Source organism: Delphinus delphis, chromosome 12, assembly GCF_949987515.2.
Source record: "Delphinus delphis chromosome 12, mDelDel1.2, whole genome shotgun sequence".
NCBI lineage: Eukaryota > Metazoa > Chordata > Mammalia > Artiodactyla > Delphinidae > Delphinus > Delphinus delphis.
In genome coordinates this window covers 45,478,816-45,496,720 of record NC_082694.2, presented here as the reverse complement: position 1 = coordinate 45,496,720, position 17,905 = coordinate 45,478,816, and the positions used below count along the sequence as shown (strand labels likewise).

Here is a 17,905-nt window from a genome sequence, read left to right as displayed (position 1 = left end):
CAAAATTTGAATACAGACACACACACACATACTTCCATGTACCTTTTTGGCAAGGTTGAAAAATTATGGTTCTGGTATAAAGTAACTATAAATCATTCTGATTTGGGATAATTAGAAAAAAAAGGAAGGAATCAGAGGCTGGAAAGAGAAAAGGGAGAAAAAGCAGAAGACAGAACAGAAGTAAAGGTTTGGGCAGAGAAACTTTAGAAGCAGTAAGGAAATGGAGGGAAAGTAAACCCAGGTCTTAGGACTAACTTCTGAGACTTTAAGAAAGAGGAGGCTGAGATGACAATTTGGGGAAAAGCTATGATAGAAGAACTATAAAACTCACTTATTTGGGGGAGGGAGGCGGTAAATGAATACCTATCTGCTACTTACTCCTAAATATTAAATAAAGGTTACCAACATTCTTTTCAATGCAAGCATACAAGTTACTCTTTATCTCTGGGACCATAAACAAGTTCTGGAAGAAGATGTAATTAAAGTAATAAAATCAGAGAAATTTTAAGTTGGAACACCAGTCTTAAGAAGAAAACATATTAAGCACAGTAAGAAGGAATGAATTCATATCATATGCATCTTATTACAACTAAGAAAGAGAGAGCCTAAAGTAAGCAAGAAATAATAAGTGAAAATTGTCCAGCAATTTCTCATTAGGATGTGTGTGAAGAGCCTCTTGATAATCTAGTGTGCTGTCTTAATATTTTAGTACATATTAAAACATTTTATATGAGCTTTTACAAGTCAACTCATGACCTGGATTCTTCCAACTCTTGTTTTCTCATTATATCCTCAGTTCCTCGAGGGCAGGCATTCTCAGTCTAACCAACCCTCACAAGAAAACAAGGTTCTGTACTATTATTATTATTATTCCCACTGTATTTGTATTGATCAGGAAAACATCAGGGAAGTTAGATGACTTGTCCAAGGTCACTAAGATTCAAGCCAGATTTATCTGATTTCAGAGGCCATGCTCTTTCTCCCCAGTGGAACTACCTTTCGAAGCCCAGAGCAGCTGATAGGGTCGGGTCTGTCAGTGGATGAGGGAGAGGGGAGGCTGCGGAGCACCTCCAGTGTGAGGATGTTGTGGGAGACTTCTGGGAGGGCACAGCGACCCAGACCAGGGACTTGAGATGGGTAGGGGCTCCCCTGGCTGGGGAAGGTTATGGTAAGGAGGGCCTAGGTCGGTCCAGGGAAGCTTGTAAAAGATGCAGCAGAGGGTTGGTGAGGTGGGGAGGGCTCAGGCAGGGCATGGGCGGCGGGGGAGGGGTTCCACGGGTCCCGCGGAGCCGGGGAACCGACAGGGCAGGCGCGAGATGGTTTCCTCGCAGGCCGCGCCAGGAGCGCCGGTGCACGGCGGCCGGGCCTGGACCTGTGCGGCCGCCTCCTCGCTCACCCGGCGGCTTCTCAGGGCCCGGCCCTCCCGGTCCCCGCGGGGTCGTCCTCCTCCAGGGGCCCGTGGTCTCTCACCTGCCCGGTGGCCGCAGCGCCGCCCCTCCTCCTCCATATCGCAGCTCGGACCCCAGCTCCGCCCGCCGCCCGGGAGGATGCAGGGCTAGAGACATCATCGCCATCGCCGCCGCCTCCGCGCATCCCGGGAGCCGCGGCAAGCCGGGGCGCGGAGGAGCAGTCACGGAGACGCCGAGGGCGCCGCCCCCCACCCCCACGCCGGACACTCGGCTCGGCGCCCCGCCTGCCCCCGCGCCCTCGACGACTCGCGGGCCTCCCGTTGCCCCGGGGCCCGACCGCTCCCGCCGCCCCGACCTCCGTCCTCCGCGCCGCGCGAGGTCTCAGGCGCGTCGTTTTGCCGCTCGGGCAGTGGCGGCTCCCCGAGGCTGTTACGAGCTGACATACCGAGGAAGAGGGGGAGCGGACTAGGTGGAGAGGAGGGCAAAGCTGGGGGCACCGACGGACACAGCGCGACCCATGGGGACCTTGACCCTTAGAGGGTGGAGACCGTGGACAGCGAGGCGTGGCCAGGCTTCACGTCGGTCTTGGCGGGATCTGGGGGCTTCCCAGGCTTCTGGTCGGCCCGCCACCCACCTCTCCCCATTCCTGGCGCTTCCTAGTCCGCCTTCCTAGCTCCACTCTACGCTGTAGCTAATACTTCTCCTAGATTAAACTGGCGTTGTCGTCCAGTTTGGTACTTTGAGACACAGAATCTGTAAATCAAGTCATTGCAACAGACTTTAAATCAAACCAACTATAACGTAATTTTTTCTCCTCTCAGCTCTCTGAAAGTATTAATGAATTTATTGAGGGAACTCAGCAAAGGGCATAACTACTAGGAAACAAATGAAAAGAGCAAAAAAACTACCCATGCAAATGAAATAACCAAGCCAAGAAATCAGCGACGTTACTCAATGCTGTGTTCAATGTAAATCAACTTGAAAAGCAATGGTGCAATGTATGCAGCTAATTTTAGCAAGGACACAAAACAAAAAATTTACCAGCCTCTCATTCTAAAGTGCACAGTATGTCCAAAATAATGAACTCATAAAAGTGGGTTTTAGTCTCAAGAGTTAACAAGTAGCATTCCCAAGTATGTTTGTTACTCTGGGGACAAAAGAAAGCCAGTTAAACTCTTTACTACTTCAGTGTCCCAACCTGGGTAACTAGGATCTTACTACTTTTCTGACCTTCTCAGAGGGTACCACTTGGAAACACAGAGTGCTATTTGAGTGTTCTTTCCTTCACCGAGTGCCAGAAAACCAGAAAGTTCCATTTAAGTGAAGTACTTAGGACACTGCTATTGAAACACCTATTTTGGCCGATAGTTCATCTTCTAAAACAGAACAGTTCAGCACCAACAAGTACCAAATAATTGGATTTACGCATATATTTTTCCCAGCCACCCCCACCACTCTGCTTTCATCAAGAGAAAATCAAGAGGGCTGGATAATTTATGAGGTAGATACCCAGTCCAGGTGTTGACTATGCTATCAGAATTCAGAAATAACTTCAAAAAAAAAATTTCACAAGTTGTAAAGGATTCTAGAGAGCTAGAAGAGGAAATCTGGAACCATCCAAGTTCCAGAACTAGTAAGCACGATCAGCAAGATGAAAGCTACTATGATCATGTCTACAAAACGTACCAGCAGTGTGTCAAATTGGAAAGAACACTGGTTTAGTAGCACAAAATGGAAATCTACAAATAAACAAGCAGGGCTGACTCGAAGTATGTTAAGATATGATTAGGCTGTCAATTGGCAGGGAAACCAACATTCTAATACACACTATCATTGACAATGCAAATTGACACATGCACTTTGAGGAAAGAACATAAGAGCCATTAAAATGCTTAGATTCACGACCTAAAAACCTCACTCCTCGGAATTTATCCTAAGGAAATACCTGAATAAAAGAAACAAGTTTTAAGTATGAAGGGATGAAAATGTTCACTGCAGTGTGAGCTATAGTAGAGAAAACTGAAAACCTTGATGTTCAACAATGAGGGAATACCCAAAACAGTGACAGTAACAAGGCAAATGGCCCTTGGCCGCAAAAATAACTACAAAGTCTGCAGAAAGTTTTTTTCCAGTAAGACAAAATTCCTCACTGGTTTTCTCTGGCCCCATTACTAATCATTAACATTAAGAAAATAGGTAGGTAAAATTTCCTCCCAAATTTTGAAACACAATTTGCAAATTCTTTTTTAAAGGATTCATTCAGAAACTAAAGATTATTTATTGGCTCATACAACACTAAAGATACAGGCTTTCTCCTCCCCTTACTTCCTATCACTCCCCCACCACCACCCATCCCCACCTGAAACCTGCCTTAGCTCAGTCTTCCAGGCCCAATCAGCAGTGACTTCTAAACACTGGTCTGCCTACACACACCACCCCCCAAACCCATAACACTTGTGTTCCCTTAACACTGTTCCTGCTAGCGTTCTCCATTCTTTTGAATGCAAAATCCATTTAAGAATTTAGACAATAGTGGCCATTCATCCCTTTTCTCTCCCTCCTCCTTTTCATTCTTGAGGCCCCCGATAGAAAATTTAGGAATTAAATAATTCACAATATAACCAGTTAGGGTATCAAAGTAATAAGCAACTTCTAAGCCTGGTATCAGAATCACATTGGGCATGTGATTAAGGTGCCCCGCTTTTAGGCCTAGAGTGGGCCTTAGGAGTCGTCACCAGTGGTTCTCAATCCTGGCTGCACAACTGAAGCATTTACGGAGCTTTTAAAAGACTTTTAAAGCTTTTAAAAGACGTTGATGCCTGAGTCCCAACCACAGAAATTCTGACTGAGGAACACAGTGGGTGCCCAGTATCTTACATTTTTTAAATTCCCCACTTTAGGAACCTTGCCTATGGCAGTGTATGTTCATACAGCTTGGCTATGAAAAATTGAAGTGGTCAATACAACATAAAACCTCACTGCTCAAACTGTGGTTTCAGGACCAGGCATCAATATCATGAGCCGGGGGCATGAATTAAAATTCACATTCTAGGCCCATCAATTTGAGAATCAATCATTTAGACCAGTGTTGTCCAACAGAACTTTCTGTGATGATGAAAACATTCACCTGCCTATTTAACAGGGTAACCACTAGCCAAAAGTAGCTAATGAGAACTTGAAATGTGGCTATTGAGACTGAGGAATTTTTTATTTAATTTAAATGTAAATAGTCACACATGGCTATGACCTATTGTGCTGGACAGGTCTGATCTAGATAATTCACTCTGGTCGGAGGGCATGAATTTACGGATCCAGATCTATGAATGCAAAAGGAATCCATGAGGGTCACTGGCTACAGAACTGTCTTCTCCTTGTAATGAAGACAAAAGCCAGGTGTTAAAAACAATCCATTTATTGGGTTTTAAACTAGTTACACAATTGGAATAATCAGTTTGGCACTACACTATACAGGGATTACGCCTGTGTATGCTGACACTTAAATACTGTACCAGGACCTCTGCTGTGCTTAGGTCTGTATCGAGTCATTCAGCAAGTAGATACTAAAAAATATACCGTAGTGTTCCTTTAAGGAAGACTGTACAGGGCGGGCTGCAAGATGACATTCACCAACTTGTGAATTACTTGAACCTAGAAGATACCTTGAGTTCTATAAACTGGTCATAGGCAAACATGTGGTGTTCGCATTTAGAGATGCGCACAAAAAGTTACATAAAAGTTCAGACATTCTAACAATAAATAAACTCAAAAAACCCACACCTCAGCTTTTGTAACATGAAAAGATAAAGAAAATAATTTTAAAACACAAAAAAAATGGCATTCAATTGGTACAAAAGCCAAAAAAATCACTATAATAAAGAGCTATATGTGTATCTTTACAAATTAATTACACAATGGTGTTGTGTAAGAGGTTGCATCTGTACAAAGTCTTGCCAATGCTATCTCTACAGTTTATACAGTCTTTTACATCTATGTAACACTTATTAAACAAGTCAAATAAATATTAAGACTTATTAGTCTCAACGATTCTGCAGGCAAAAAAAAAGAAAAAAAAGGAAAAGGAAAAAAATTAAAAAGAGAAAAAAAATTACAGAATTTCCACAAACACAGCAGACTTCCATTAGTCAAGTGTAACAGTTTTCAAAGAGGGTCAAACAATATTTGCAAAGCATACAGGTAAAAATCAACCAGTCAGGGTTTTTATTGTTGTTGCTGTTTATTTGCAAAATCACACATTGTATACATATATATCAATCAAAAATTTATTCACCAAACCCCTAGTTTTTCAGCAACTGCTCTTCTATTCAGCACCAAAAACTCCAGTCTGTGGGAAACACGTGGACACAGACTTCACTTCTGTGTCTTGGTCGAGCAATCCATCAAGTCCTTGGCTGGGTTCAAGACTTGCCCTCTTTTCCTTCCCTCTTCATGGCTCTCCAGACCCAAGCCTCTCAAGGCTTCAGATTTATGGCCCACAGGCCTACTACCATCTAAACCCACGGCCATTTGGAAAGAATTCAAAATAATTTGAGATGAATGAAATGACAGGATCTGTTATTACAGATGGGCCTTCTCCATTCCAAGTAAACTGTTACGTAATGAGTTCCTAGACTCTGTCTGGTCTTGGATGCCATGATCATACTGGGTAATTATCTCTAGTCTGAGACATTATGGCTTTGTCTGATGCCTCAAAGAAAAAGTGATTAATATTCCGGAAATACTTCTGGACAAGTTAGGAAATCAAATGGCAGCTGAGAACCTGTGGAACGCAGACTAATGAGACCAAACACAGAAACCACCAAAATGATGAGAGCTCAACAGAGGCAGGGTTTTAAAACCTGCAGAAAGCCACCACAGATGGTACCTGAGGATCTGGAATTTTTGATGAAAAGAGCTCGAAGTGAGGACTACTCATCTGTATCAAGGAGGAAAAAAATTTCAGTTAGACAACAGGACATCCAACTCTAAGAGCCCAGTAAATGAAATCTTCATTCATCCTATCTCAGTAGAAAGGTTTCTGGGTCCTCCCTTTTTAATACAGAATGGATGATAAATACTTAAGAATCCAGATGAAATGTTTTCACAACTGTAGAACCTAGAATCCCTACGACAACCCAAAATGGCCAGGCCCCACTCAGGAGGCAATTAAGAGTAAAATCTCTTTTCTTTTATCTAACCATAAGCCCACTCATGTATATAGGCCCAAAAGCAGTCACATCAATTCTCTGCTTAATACCTAAAGCAGAGAAGAAAGGATAAAATGCTCTGGGAACTTAACTTCCACTGGCCATAGTAAAAGTCATGAAAGAAAAAACTTAGGAATACCCGCTTCTCAGTTATCAAACCAATGACATTTGAGGATGTCAGACTTCTTTAAACTTTGCTGCCTCACCTTTCTATGCATAATAGCAGGGTGACACGAGGAGATCGGTGAGAACAAGCAGCTGGTCATCAGTGAATTGCTGTTTGTGTTCTTGCCAGTTGTCATGGTGCGTCCTTCGGAAATTGGATAAGGTCTTTTTTACAGTCATCTGTAGAGTAGGCAACCCACATACATTTTATTTTAACCTCGCCAGGGTTATATTTAGGATACCTTTAGCTAAATAACAATCCTTCTAGACTTCAGATCTTACACTTCACCAAGAGCTACAAAACCAATAAACCAATCTTACGTCAAAGAGCCACCAAGCTTACTTCTTTAGAATTAGTACTAGCTGCAATTCAGGACAAGCGACCAGAACTCGTACCACATTATTAAACCAGTTTCAATATATACTTACATCTATTTATCAAAGTGAAAAGAACAAGGTCATTGGTCTTCCAAGTTGTTTAATGTAGGAACACAGGTGTTCACTAAATAATACCATCACATTTTCCTGTTTAATATGAGCTCCCAGTTATATACTTCCTAGATATAAAATGCTAGTGAAATAGAAGCGTAAAATTTATTCTGACAACACTGACAACATCTTACTTCCACTGGACTTGGAGGGACAGAAGCTATGGTAATTTCCTTGTTACCAAAATATCTCAAATATACAGGCAGCAGGGTCTCTGCAAGATTTTAATAATTATTGATGAGGAACTTGGATCTGGCAGAGGTAGGAGTAGTAGCTTTATCAAAGCAGAAGATCCAGAGTATAGAGATTAGTATAAATGGTTTCTTACAAAATATCACTGATAATATATGTGCAAAGAAACTAACAAGGGAGAATTTTACCTCAATAGGCTGAGGATCATTCAGGTGTGCACTGAGATTCATAAGGAGCTGGGGCATCCAGGTGGGAACATCGTAAGGACTAGAAAGAACACATGCACCAAGTCCCAGCACCCCGGCATGGCGTTTGACCAACTCTGCAAAGAAAACAGCAATATATGTGCAAATATTTACAGGACTCTATTGCACTTGCTACAGTGAAATAAATTAGTTTTCGATCATACTAGTTGTTTCCAATGTTTGAATTTCTGCATTTAAAAATGACTCTGTATGCACACATATCAAAAACATGATTTTAAGGCTAAACTAAAAACATCCTATAGCCATCCCTCAATGACAGCATAATTATATTTAGGTCCAGAAATGTGTCATGTATTTGGTAAAACTAACATAGTAATGGCTTTTTCTGAGCAATTCATATCATACGTGAAAGTGCAATCCCTGATCCTAAAAAAATCGCCAGTCAAAATTAGATCCCACTTTTCTGGATGTGACCACCTCCTACAGACTGCATCAATTCATTAGGTAAACACACCGTGAATGTGGAATGTCTGTATTCCGCAAAACAGAACTGCTATGTGTCTGTATTCTACAGGGCCTCTATTCTTCCTTTTTAGTGACAGAAGTTACATTAAAGTGCTTTCAAATTCTCATTGTTTTTTAATAAAGATGTGTGCATGTATGTGTTTGTAAGTCTATTATATGTGTATACATGAAACGCCGTGGATAGGGAGTTGAAATTAAGAAAAAAGGGAATTTGGAGTAGTTATAAACAATGCCATTTGGTTATAACAAAAACCTAAAACTACTTTGGTACTTCATTATTGAAAACACAGTTTTCAAGCAAAAAAACTAGAATATATACTGGTATTTTATTGGAAATTGCTATTAGGTAATAGCAAAAATCAAAACCCTGGTAGACACAGAGAACAGACTTGTGGTTGCGGGGCGGAGGAGTAGGCGGGAAGGACTGGGAGTGTGGGGTCAGCAGAGGCAAACTATTAAATACAAGATGGATAAACAGCAAGGTCCTACCGTAGAGCACAGGGAACTATACTCTGTACCCTGTGACAAACCAGAATGGGAAAGAACATGAAAAAGAATGTATACATGTATAACAGTCACTATGCCGTACAGAAATTAACACAACACTGTAAATCAACTATACTTCAATGAAATTAAAAACAAAATTAAAACCTTGCTATAATCAGTACTTAAGAGCTTCATATTCCAAGCATTTTCTGCAAATTCAGTCAGCTTCCCACTTACTAATAGTCTATGTTTTCCATTCTTGTGACTATTTGTAGATAACAGTGGCAAGATCGGATGCTTCTTTGCAATCACATTTAAATTTCTCTTTAAACATGACACAGTCATCAGATCTCATTCTCTTGTTTACCTTCATGCTCAATTAGAGTGGAAGCTCCTGTAGAATAATGAGTGCTCTCACCCTCTATCAAACACCTAGGGAAGTAATGATTTTCCTCTCTCCAAATGAAAGCAAGGCTTGTTTTGTTTACTTATTTTTTTTCTCTTAGTACATTTACACATAAGTTATAAATTCTAAAAACAAATATTTTAGATCCTCCAAAATAATTCTGGATACCTCTCTTTATAAAGAGATTTCAGGTGGGTGGGTACAGGCTTGATTTACTACAATAGTTGTATGCAGCCATGTACACATTCCTTTGTACCTCTCTCAATTTCAGCTTTTACACCCCAGGTCTTGCCTTCTATATGCAAAGCTTCTCAAAAGCAGGGTCAGCTATTCCCGGTACCTAGCATAGACCTAGGCACATACAAGCATTCGATAAATATTTGTTGAGTTAAGCCTGGTTAATTCCCAAAAGGTGTTTTCCATCAGTCTTGTTACCTGCAGAAGGAATCGTATTCGGATCTCCTACAAAACCAGGGTCTCGTTTCCTTTTCTTCGGTAGTTTTGTTTTGCAAAGTTGCTCAAAATGAATCTGCATAGGACTGTCCATGGTAAGGAAGTTACACTGTAACAGACCACTTAAGGTGGTAGCAGCCATTTCTCGAACCTATATAAGACAATCACTTCCATTAGAGCCAAGATCCTAGGCCTGGGGAGGTGAAGAGAGTGGTAAGGGAACTGGGGTGGGGATTTTCCCTGATATTTGTATACAAATTGTGTAAATGCTCTTTTGCAGTTTCTTAATAGAGATTTCATCAGATTCTCAAAGGGTCTGTGGCCTCAAGATGGATGAGTCACTACACCAGGTTCACAGAAAGTTTAATGGTTAACCATGCTATACAAAATTAAATTTCTCCATACATTAATTATTTTCTCACTGACTGATAGTTCTTATCTGGGGTGTAACTGTAAAAGCAGTGCCAGAGCCTAACATTAAAATACAATTTTCCTAGACTCTACATCTCTTAAAACAACTGCTGTTGTTGTTTTCACTGGTAATAAAGATACAGGATAATTTCTATAATTGGCATACATAGTAGAGATTTATATCCATTTTAACTCATGAATTTCACAGGCTGTTGTCAGACTATAAATACAGTTTATAGAAGTACTAAATGAAGAGTGATTAACAGTCCATTTCAAATTGAAATGGGAACTCAAGTTTTGGGAAGACAAAAAAGCTGTAAAAAGTTATCTCAAATATATCACAAAAATTTCTGCTAAATAGTCGTAAGGAAAGGCAATAATAATTCGAAAAAAAACACTCAAATGCTTTGCTACTTATTCATTCAAAAGACTTTTTCTTAAATTTTTCAATGTGACAGTTTGGGGGTTCTTAACATATTCTTTGCTACTTTTATTACATTATTATATGAAATACATTATAAAATGTTTTATTACTTCATACTTGGTTGCATTATTTCCTTTCATACCATGATTTATTTTTATACTCAACTATTGACTAGAATGCTTTCAACTTCTCACTACTATGCTACAAAACACTTAATTTATATAATTTTTCCATATTGCAATGTATTTTCTTAGGATATGGCTAATTCTAAGAATTGGGATTACTAAATTTCAATGTATCTCCAATTTAGTACTATTAATTTTGTGGCTACTGGTTGCTTTTCAAAAAGCCAGTGCTAACATATACTATGATACAAAACTAATGGGAATACTAGGTTTTAACTTACCAACACTGGTTATTATTATTACACATTTTTGTCTTTGGTAGGTGGAGGACATGAAACTAAGAGTCTCATTGTTTTAAGTTTGTATTTCTCTGGTCATTAAGAGAGGTCTGACTTTTGTTTACTGCTTATATTGTTTTCACCCATACATGTATGATACCACCACCACCATCTACTCCTCAAGGTCTTAATGGTCTTATGTTTTTCTCTAGTTTGATGCTTGACCAATTAAACTGATGAGTTTCTAATATTCTTGTGGTCAGATCTGTCCATCTCTGGATCTGTGAAATCTATTGACTTAAATACTTAGGATGTCATTTTCGGCTCACAGTTCACATAAATATCCAAATTCATTTCTCCTACTTTCTCTAAGTAAAAAGTATGTGCTGGGGTGGGGGTGGGGGTGTATCTATACTATATCTGGAATACACTTCAGTGTGAGATGTTCTAATCTACTTTTTTTTTCTCCAAACTGCTATCAAATTACCCAAACACCTCTAACTGAATTGTTCTCTTTCCCAGTAGTGGCATCTACTTTTGTGATATTTTGTTCCAAGGGTCAGTCTGTACATGTCTATAATAATTAACTTTACAAGGTAAGCAGAAAAGGTATTTAGCTTTTTATCTATAAAAAATTTCCCAACATTTCTAAAAATTTTCCTTTAAAACTAATAAAGTTTTCTTTAAACATTTCTCATTTAGATTACCACAAAGTTTTTTTTCCCCAATATTATCATGAATACTTCTGGCTAATTATTACTGATATTCAGTACCACATGTTTTAAAACGGATAGTTTTAATAAATGTCATGCTTATGTTTATAGTAACAGCTAAGTTTAAGCCTACTACATGGAATAAAATACAAGAATAATCTATAAAAATGTTCTAAAACAAGGTCTAGAAAACAGTCCGTTTAGCTATAATATTTAAAGGTAGGAAACACTGACTTTTGAGATTTCCACCTTTCCATTTCCATTCCTTTAAGTTTAATGAAGAAAAAATAAGAATAGTCTAAAAAAATTTACAGATAGCTGCAAATATTTTAATCAAAGGCTGTCAGAGTTATAACCACTGGGTGAGTACCCTAGGAACTGGACATATCTGCTCCCAGAACACAAGAAAGCTGGAATGCAGAATGCATAGATTCATAAGGGAGGTGGAGAAATTTCCATTCTCAGTCTCCTAGGGATACAAATCTATTTTCAGTGCTCTCAAATAAAATACAGATAATTACTGGGAGTGCTCCACTATATGGAAAACCCATAAAGTCCATAAAATAAAATAAGCAAACATTTCACAAAATTTTCAATTACATTTTCTTTACCTAAGGCCAATTTAGACAGTTATATCTTATTTAATGCTACTTCAGCAAAAAAGCTGACTTTAATTTCTCTACCAAGGAAAATAAAAAGGGACAACAATCTTATCTTAAATCTACTGAATAATAGCACCTATGTGTAGATTTTCATTCTCTTGAAACTGCTCTCATACACATTCCTATTAGCCCTTTAAAAATCAGTAAGGTAAGTAGAGTATTATCACCTGCAATTTCATAGATTAAGAAAATTTTGGTTCATAAATGTTATCTGCCCAATTGCAAAGAGAAGCCAGAACAAGAACGTGTCCAATGTTTGTTTCCATCTGTACTACAGGAAATGATTGGGGTATCAAAACTAATCACATAGGGCTATGTTAAAATTAAAGTTACTTTTACTTTACATATCAGTGTGTAAATACTTCTTAAAAGAGGTGCCATAATGCTTTCTTTAAATTTATTAAATTTCGGTTTGCTATAGCCTAAATTTTACCTCTAGCTGTTCATCCTCCAAAAGACTTATAACCAGCCACCTGATGTCTTTAACTGCATCTTCATTGTTTAGGAAAATAAAGAGGTTATAAAATACCATGGTCTGGAGGTAGGTCAGTACTGTATATCTAGCATGCCAAGAACTGCTTCTTGCTGTCTGTGGATGAGAAATTAGTAGAAATAATGAAAACAGTGCTGACAAGAACATGAGATGACAGTGAAATGACAAATAATATAGACTTCCAATATAACTCTACTTTTACAGGTATAGCTAGAGCAAGCTCATCTTATACTTCCTTCTAAACAAAAGGTTGCACAAGCTATTTCAGGTAAAAGTTAGTTATTCTGAATGTATGAATGAATGGTTGAGAGTAAAGGGAAAGGAACACAGATAAAAGTCAATTTTAGAAGAATTATTTATAATTAATTACTCTTAAATCCTCCAACGCTTGCACATTATTTTATTTTACTTTTGATAGTAGCTGGTAGGGTAATGAAAGCAAACAAAATTGAGAACTACTAAATTCTACTGCAAAAAAATACCATTTGAGGCTGTTAAAAAATATCTTTCAGGGGAAACCATGGGAACATGTCCATTTTTTATATTATATAACACATGTGTAACCTACATAAAGCTGAGCACATAGTACACTAAAAATGCAGCCACAGGACTTCCCTGGTGGTCCAGTGGTTAAGACTCCATGCTTCCACTGCAGGGGGCACAGATTCAATCCTTGGTCGAGGAACTAAGATCCCACAGATCCCACAGATCCCACATGCTTTGTGGCACGGCCAAAAATAAATTAAATAAATAAATAAAAATGCAGCCAGAAAGTATATACTCACTTAGGTCTTTCTACCACAGATCAGAAAATACAAGTGAATAAAATAAAGGGGAAATGGTAAAAGAGAATGCCCACCCCCTCCCTCATAAGCACTTTGTATCCAAGGTGCTTCAATAATTAGCTCTTTACGTATATAGAAAATTTAGGGTTGAGTGACCTGCCCAGTGTCAAAGAAGTCGGTGGCAGAGCCAGGTACAGATTCTAAATCTGTTTCTTTGGTCAACATATGTCTCCTCTCAAACTAAAAGAAGATTCAAAATGAATGCAGGTGTTGTGTGTACCTCAGCTGACTTTGTGAAATTCTTAGAATTGTAAACCAAAGATATAAGTGTTTGATATACACTCTTACTTGTTTTAGCACCCGAAGTACCAAAGGCACTTGATGAGGGTAAAGCAACCCCTGAGACATTAGTGATAAACATAACTTTGCATCTCTTTTCAGTTCATCATAGCTATTGTCATTTTCCACTGGGGCAATCTAGAGAACAACAAAAAAAAACCAGACATAAAGTGAAAAACAGCCAATAAGTACAAAGGCATCCTTACATAAAAGAAATTACATTTTTAATTTTAACAACTTCTACAGAAAAATCCAAACATACATAAAACTAGAGAATAGTATAATGAATCCCCATGAATCAATCACTTCTTCAACAATGACAAATTCATGGCTAATCCTTTCATTTTTTTGCTCCCCTGTAGTTCCCCATCCCCCAATTAAATTATTTGAAGCAAATCCCAGACATATTTCATCCATAAATATTTTATTTTCGGGAATTCCCTGGCAGTCCAGTTGTTAGGGCTCTGTGCTTCCAGTGTAGGGGGCACAGGTTCAGCCCCTGGTCAGGGAACTAAGATCCCACAAGCCACACAGCATGCCCCACCCCCAAAAAAGTTATTTTTATCTCTGAAAGATAAAGTCTCTTATTTTAAAAACCTGTAATGACATCATACATAAAAATTCATTACAGTTAAAATATATTCAGTAGTGCTCACATTTCCCCAACTATTTGATGCCTGCATATACCAGATCCCACTTACCATGAAGGCCTAAAGGAGATTCTCAACCTCAATATTTGTATATTCAGGTTAACTGTTAGGCCCGTCACTAGCAAATTATGCAGTACAGCAATCTAATGATACACATTTTTCTGCAAATTTCAAGTGGATTCAAATAAATCATCCTATCAACCTCATTCTCATATACTATTTGCTTTCTGACTTTTTTCTGAGTGAAGAAACAGGGTGGAACTCCAGCTATCCCAACATTCATTGCACATTACCCATTTACGAACATATGAGACCATGTTCCATACCACTGTGTATGTGGTAGTGGAAAAAAGTTTAAGCACCACTGCCCTAAAGACAAACCATATCTACACCAAGGACCTACAAGTAACAAAGACCTATCTATACACTAATGGCTACTGTCCCCTTTTATATCCCAAAAGATCCCAAAGGTATCCATGGGTATCAGGCCCTACAGAGCACTTTAAAAAGTATTTTAGTAGTGAATCCTTTGAAAATTTCCATAAGTGTTATCTTTTTGAAATTTCCTAAAGACAAAATACACCATGGCAGATGAAAAGTTTAGCATGCCATTTGCAAATAAACAGTAACAAGGGCCCTCTATCTTAAATAATAACTGTATTGACCAATAATTGTCAAGTAGTGGTGATGTTTGTGCCAAGCCTTCCCAATGTGCAATAAGACCAGACTGTTTTCCTAACCACAACCAACCACAGCCATCACTACCAACTATAATTTTGGAAACTACTATATAATCTTAGTTTACTAGCTTTATCCACTGGCTGGAGAGATGAATAATTAAAACCACCTCAGGTTATATCTTGCATCAAATAATACTTCAATATGATTACCAGACACAAGTTATTTCCTGCAAATATTTGTTAGAACCAACTATATATAGTGCCATTTAGCAATGTAAAATAAATACAATATACTGAACATTTTGATTTTCAAATTTATTATACATTGAATTAGAAAGTCAGAAATAGCTATATTCAAAAATGTCATTGTGGCTTTTTATTTTTAAAGCTATCAATATTTTCCTAAACTATTACTTGAAAACTGGCTCTCACTGAAACAATGTTCTGTCTTTAGACTTTTCATGTAACTGTCAAGAACCTACTCTTACCTAATATTAGAAAGATTATTTCAACAAATATTTAACCACTAACACCTAATGATTTTCCTGTGACTATTCTACCTTTCAGAGATGAAAACAAATCATACACAGTCTGAAAACCTATCAACCATCTGATGATAATTATAAATTCCTTTTGAAGGTCAAAAGGGGATGCATTTTTAATTTCAGACATAAACTTACCTTAAAAAACAAAGGTAGAAGCTGAAGTTGTTCAGTGACTGCTGTAGAGAAGGATCTTCCCGCACTTGCCATCAGCCATTTCAATACTTTATGGAAACAAACACAAAGAGTCAGTCTTTGCTATCCAGTTAGAGACTACAAAGTAGAGTGATTCTATGCTAGTGTCAGCCACTCTGATAGCTCTTCAATGTAAAGAAAGAGGTCTGTGTTACTTCACAAATTAGATCAGCAGTGTGACAGGATCCATAACAAATGGTATCAACTAATCTAGGGGACTGAAGCCACCCTCAAAGAATGAATCAGCAAATTATTAATGGTCTACAAACACTCACACAAATTAAAAATTAAAACTAGCCTTCAAAAATCCTAACAAAGCAAAACTGATGACTAAGTTAGTTGTTTATACTTAGAATCCTTGAAAAAGTTTTAGATATACAAACAACAGGGAACCCCCAATAATCAAGACAATTTTGAAAAAGAAAAGTTGGAGGACTCACAATTGCAGATTTCAAAACTTAATACAAAGCTATATTAATCAAAACAGTGTGGTACTGACATAAGAACAGACATAGAGACCAACTGAATAGGCCAGAGAGCACAGAAATAAATGCTCACACATATGGCCAGTCAATTTTCAACAAGAGTGCCAAGACTATTCAATGAAAAAAACGACAGTCTTTTTAACCAACGATGCTGGGAAACTGGGTATCACAAGCAAAAGAAAGAAGCTGGATCCTTATCTTATATCATAGACAAAAATTACCTCAAAGTAGACTGAAGACTGAAATGTAAGTGCTAAAACTATAAAACTCTTAGAAGAAAACTTAAGAGACAAACTTCATGACACTGGATTTGTCAACAATTTCTTAGACACGACACCAAAAGCAAAGGCAACAAAAGAAAGAAGAGGTAAATCAGACTTCATTAAAATTAAAACTTTTGTGCATCAAAGGACACTATCAAGAGAGTCAAAATGGGAGAAAATATTTGCAAATCATTTTCAGATAAGGGACTGATATCCAGAATATAGAAAGAACTACAACTCAACGACAACAAAACAACCTAATTCAAAATGGGCAAAGAACTTGACATTTCTCCAGAGAAGAAACAAAAATGGAAAATAAGCCAATGAAAAGATATTCAACCACTAGTCATAAGGGAAATGCAAATTAAAACCGCAAGATACCTTCTTCACACCTATAAGGAGAGCTATAGTCATAAAAGGTGTTGGCAAAAATGTGGAAAAGTTGGAACCCCTCTGCACTGCTGGTTGGAATGTTAAAATGGTGCGGCCACTGTGGAAAATAGCTTGGTGGCTCCTCAAAAAATTAAACATAGAATTACCGCATGATCTAGCAATTCTGCTTTCAATACCCAAAAGAATTGAAAGCAGAGACTCAAACATACTTCTACATTAATACTCATAGAAATATTATTCACAATAGTCAAAAGGTGTAAACAACCTGAATGTCCATGAACAGATGAATGGATAAACACTGAAAGCATTACACAAAGTGAAAAAAGCCAGACATAAAAGGACAAATATTGTATGATTCTCCTTATATGAGATACCTAGAATAGACAAATTACAGAGACAAAGTAGAATGTGGTTGCCAGGGGCTGAGGGAGGGGAGAATGAGGAGTTATTGTTTAAGGTACAGAATTTCCATTTTGCAAGATGAAAAGAGTATAAAGATGGATGAAAGTGATGGCTGTATAACAATGTAAATATATTTGATGCCACTCAGCTATAAATTTTATATTATGTACATTTTACCATAATAAAAAGGGGAGGGGGGAGAAGTCAATAGGATAATCTAAAATATCTGTTTTTAGAGGGAGTTTCTACTAAGTTTAGCCACTCACTAGTTTTTAAGAGTTTAATGCCCTGGGTTCGTTCATCTTCTTCACCAATTCCATTTTCTTCCATAACATGGTTCTGAATTTCTTCATCTACATCCATGAGGGGTTTCAATTTATCTAGAATTCGAGCAGTAAACTCAGGGACACGAGGGGATGCTGTTGGTGCAGTGTTTGGCAAAGAAACATCTATCATGAATATATAGGTCAGCACACTGTAAAATAAAATACATATAATAAGAAGAGATCCCACATTATCAATAAAACTAA

The 17,905-nt window shown here is 38.0% G+C and overlaps 2 protein-coding genes across 2 annotated transcripts in view; both read right to left on the bottom strand.

Moving 5' to 3' along the window:
* Window positions 1-1,657, bottom strand: part of ASB3 (ankyrin repeat and SOCS box containing 3) — a 149,664-nt gene extending 148,007 nt beyond the window's left edge. Inside the window, exon 1 of the mRNA XM_060026620.1 lies at window positions 1,471-1,657. Coding sequence (XP_059882603.1) covers window positions 1,471-1,593 — 123 coding nt within the window. The 5' untranslated portion in view covers window positions 1,594-1,657. The remainder of the gene's footprint in view (window positions 1-1,470) is intronic.
* Window positions 1,658-4,823: 3,166 nt separating this feature from the next.
* Window positions 4,824-17,905, bottom strand: part of PSME4 (proteasome activator subunit 4) — a 101,161-nt gene continuing 88,079 nt past the window's right edge. The window contains exons 40-47 of the mRNA XM_060026616.1: window positions 17,642-17,850; window positions 15,776-15,861; window positions 13,775-13,903; window positions 12,582-12,737; window positions 9,518-9,686; window positions 7,648-7,781; window positions 6,820-6,958; window positions 4,824-6,342 (exon numbers count right to left, since the gene is read on the bottom strand). Coding sequence (XP_059882599.1) covers window positions 6,824-6,958; window positions 7,648-7,781; window positions 9,518-9,686; window positions 12,582-12,737; window positions 13,775-13,903; window positions 15,776-15,861; window positions 17,642-17,850 — 1,018 coding nt within the window. The 3' untranslated portion in view covers window positions 4,824-6,342; window positions 6,820-6,823. The remainder of the gene's footprint in view (window positions 6,343-6,819; window positions 6,959-7,647; window positions 7,782-9,517; window positions 9,687-12,581; window positions 12,738-13,774; window positions 13,904-15,775; window positions 15,862-17,641; window positions 17,851-17,905) is intronic.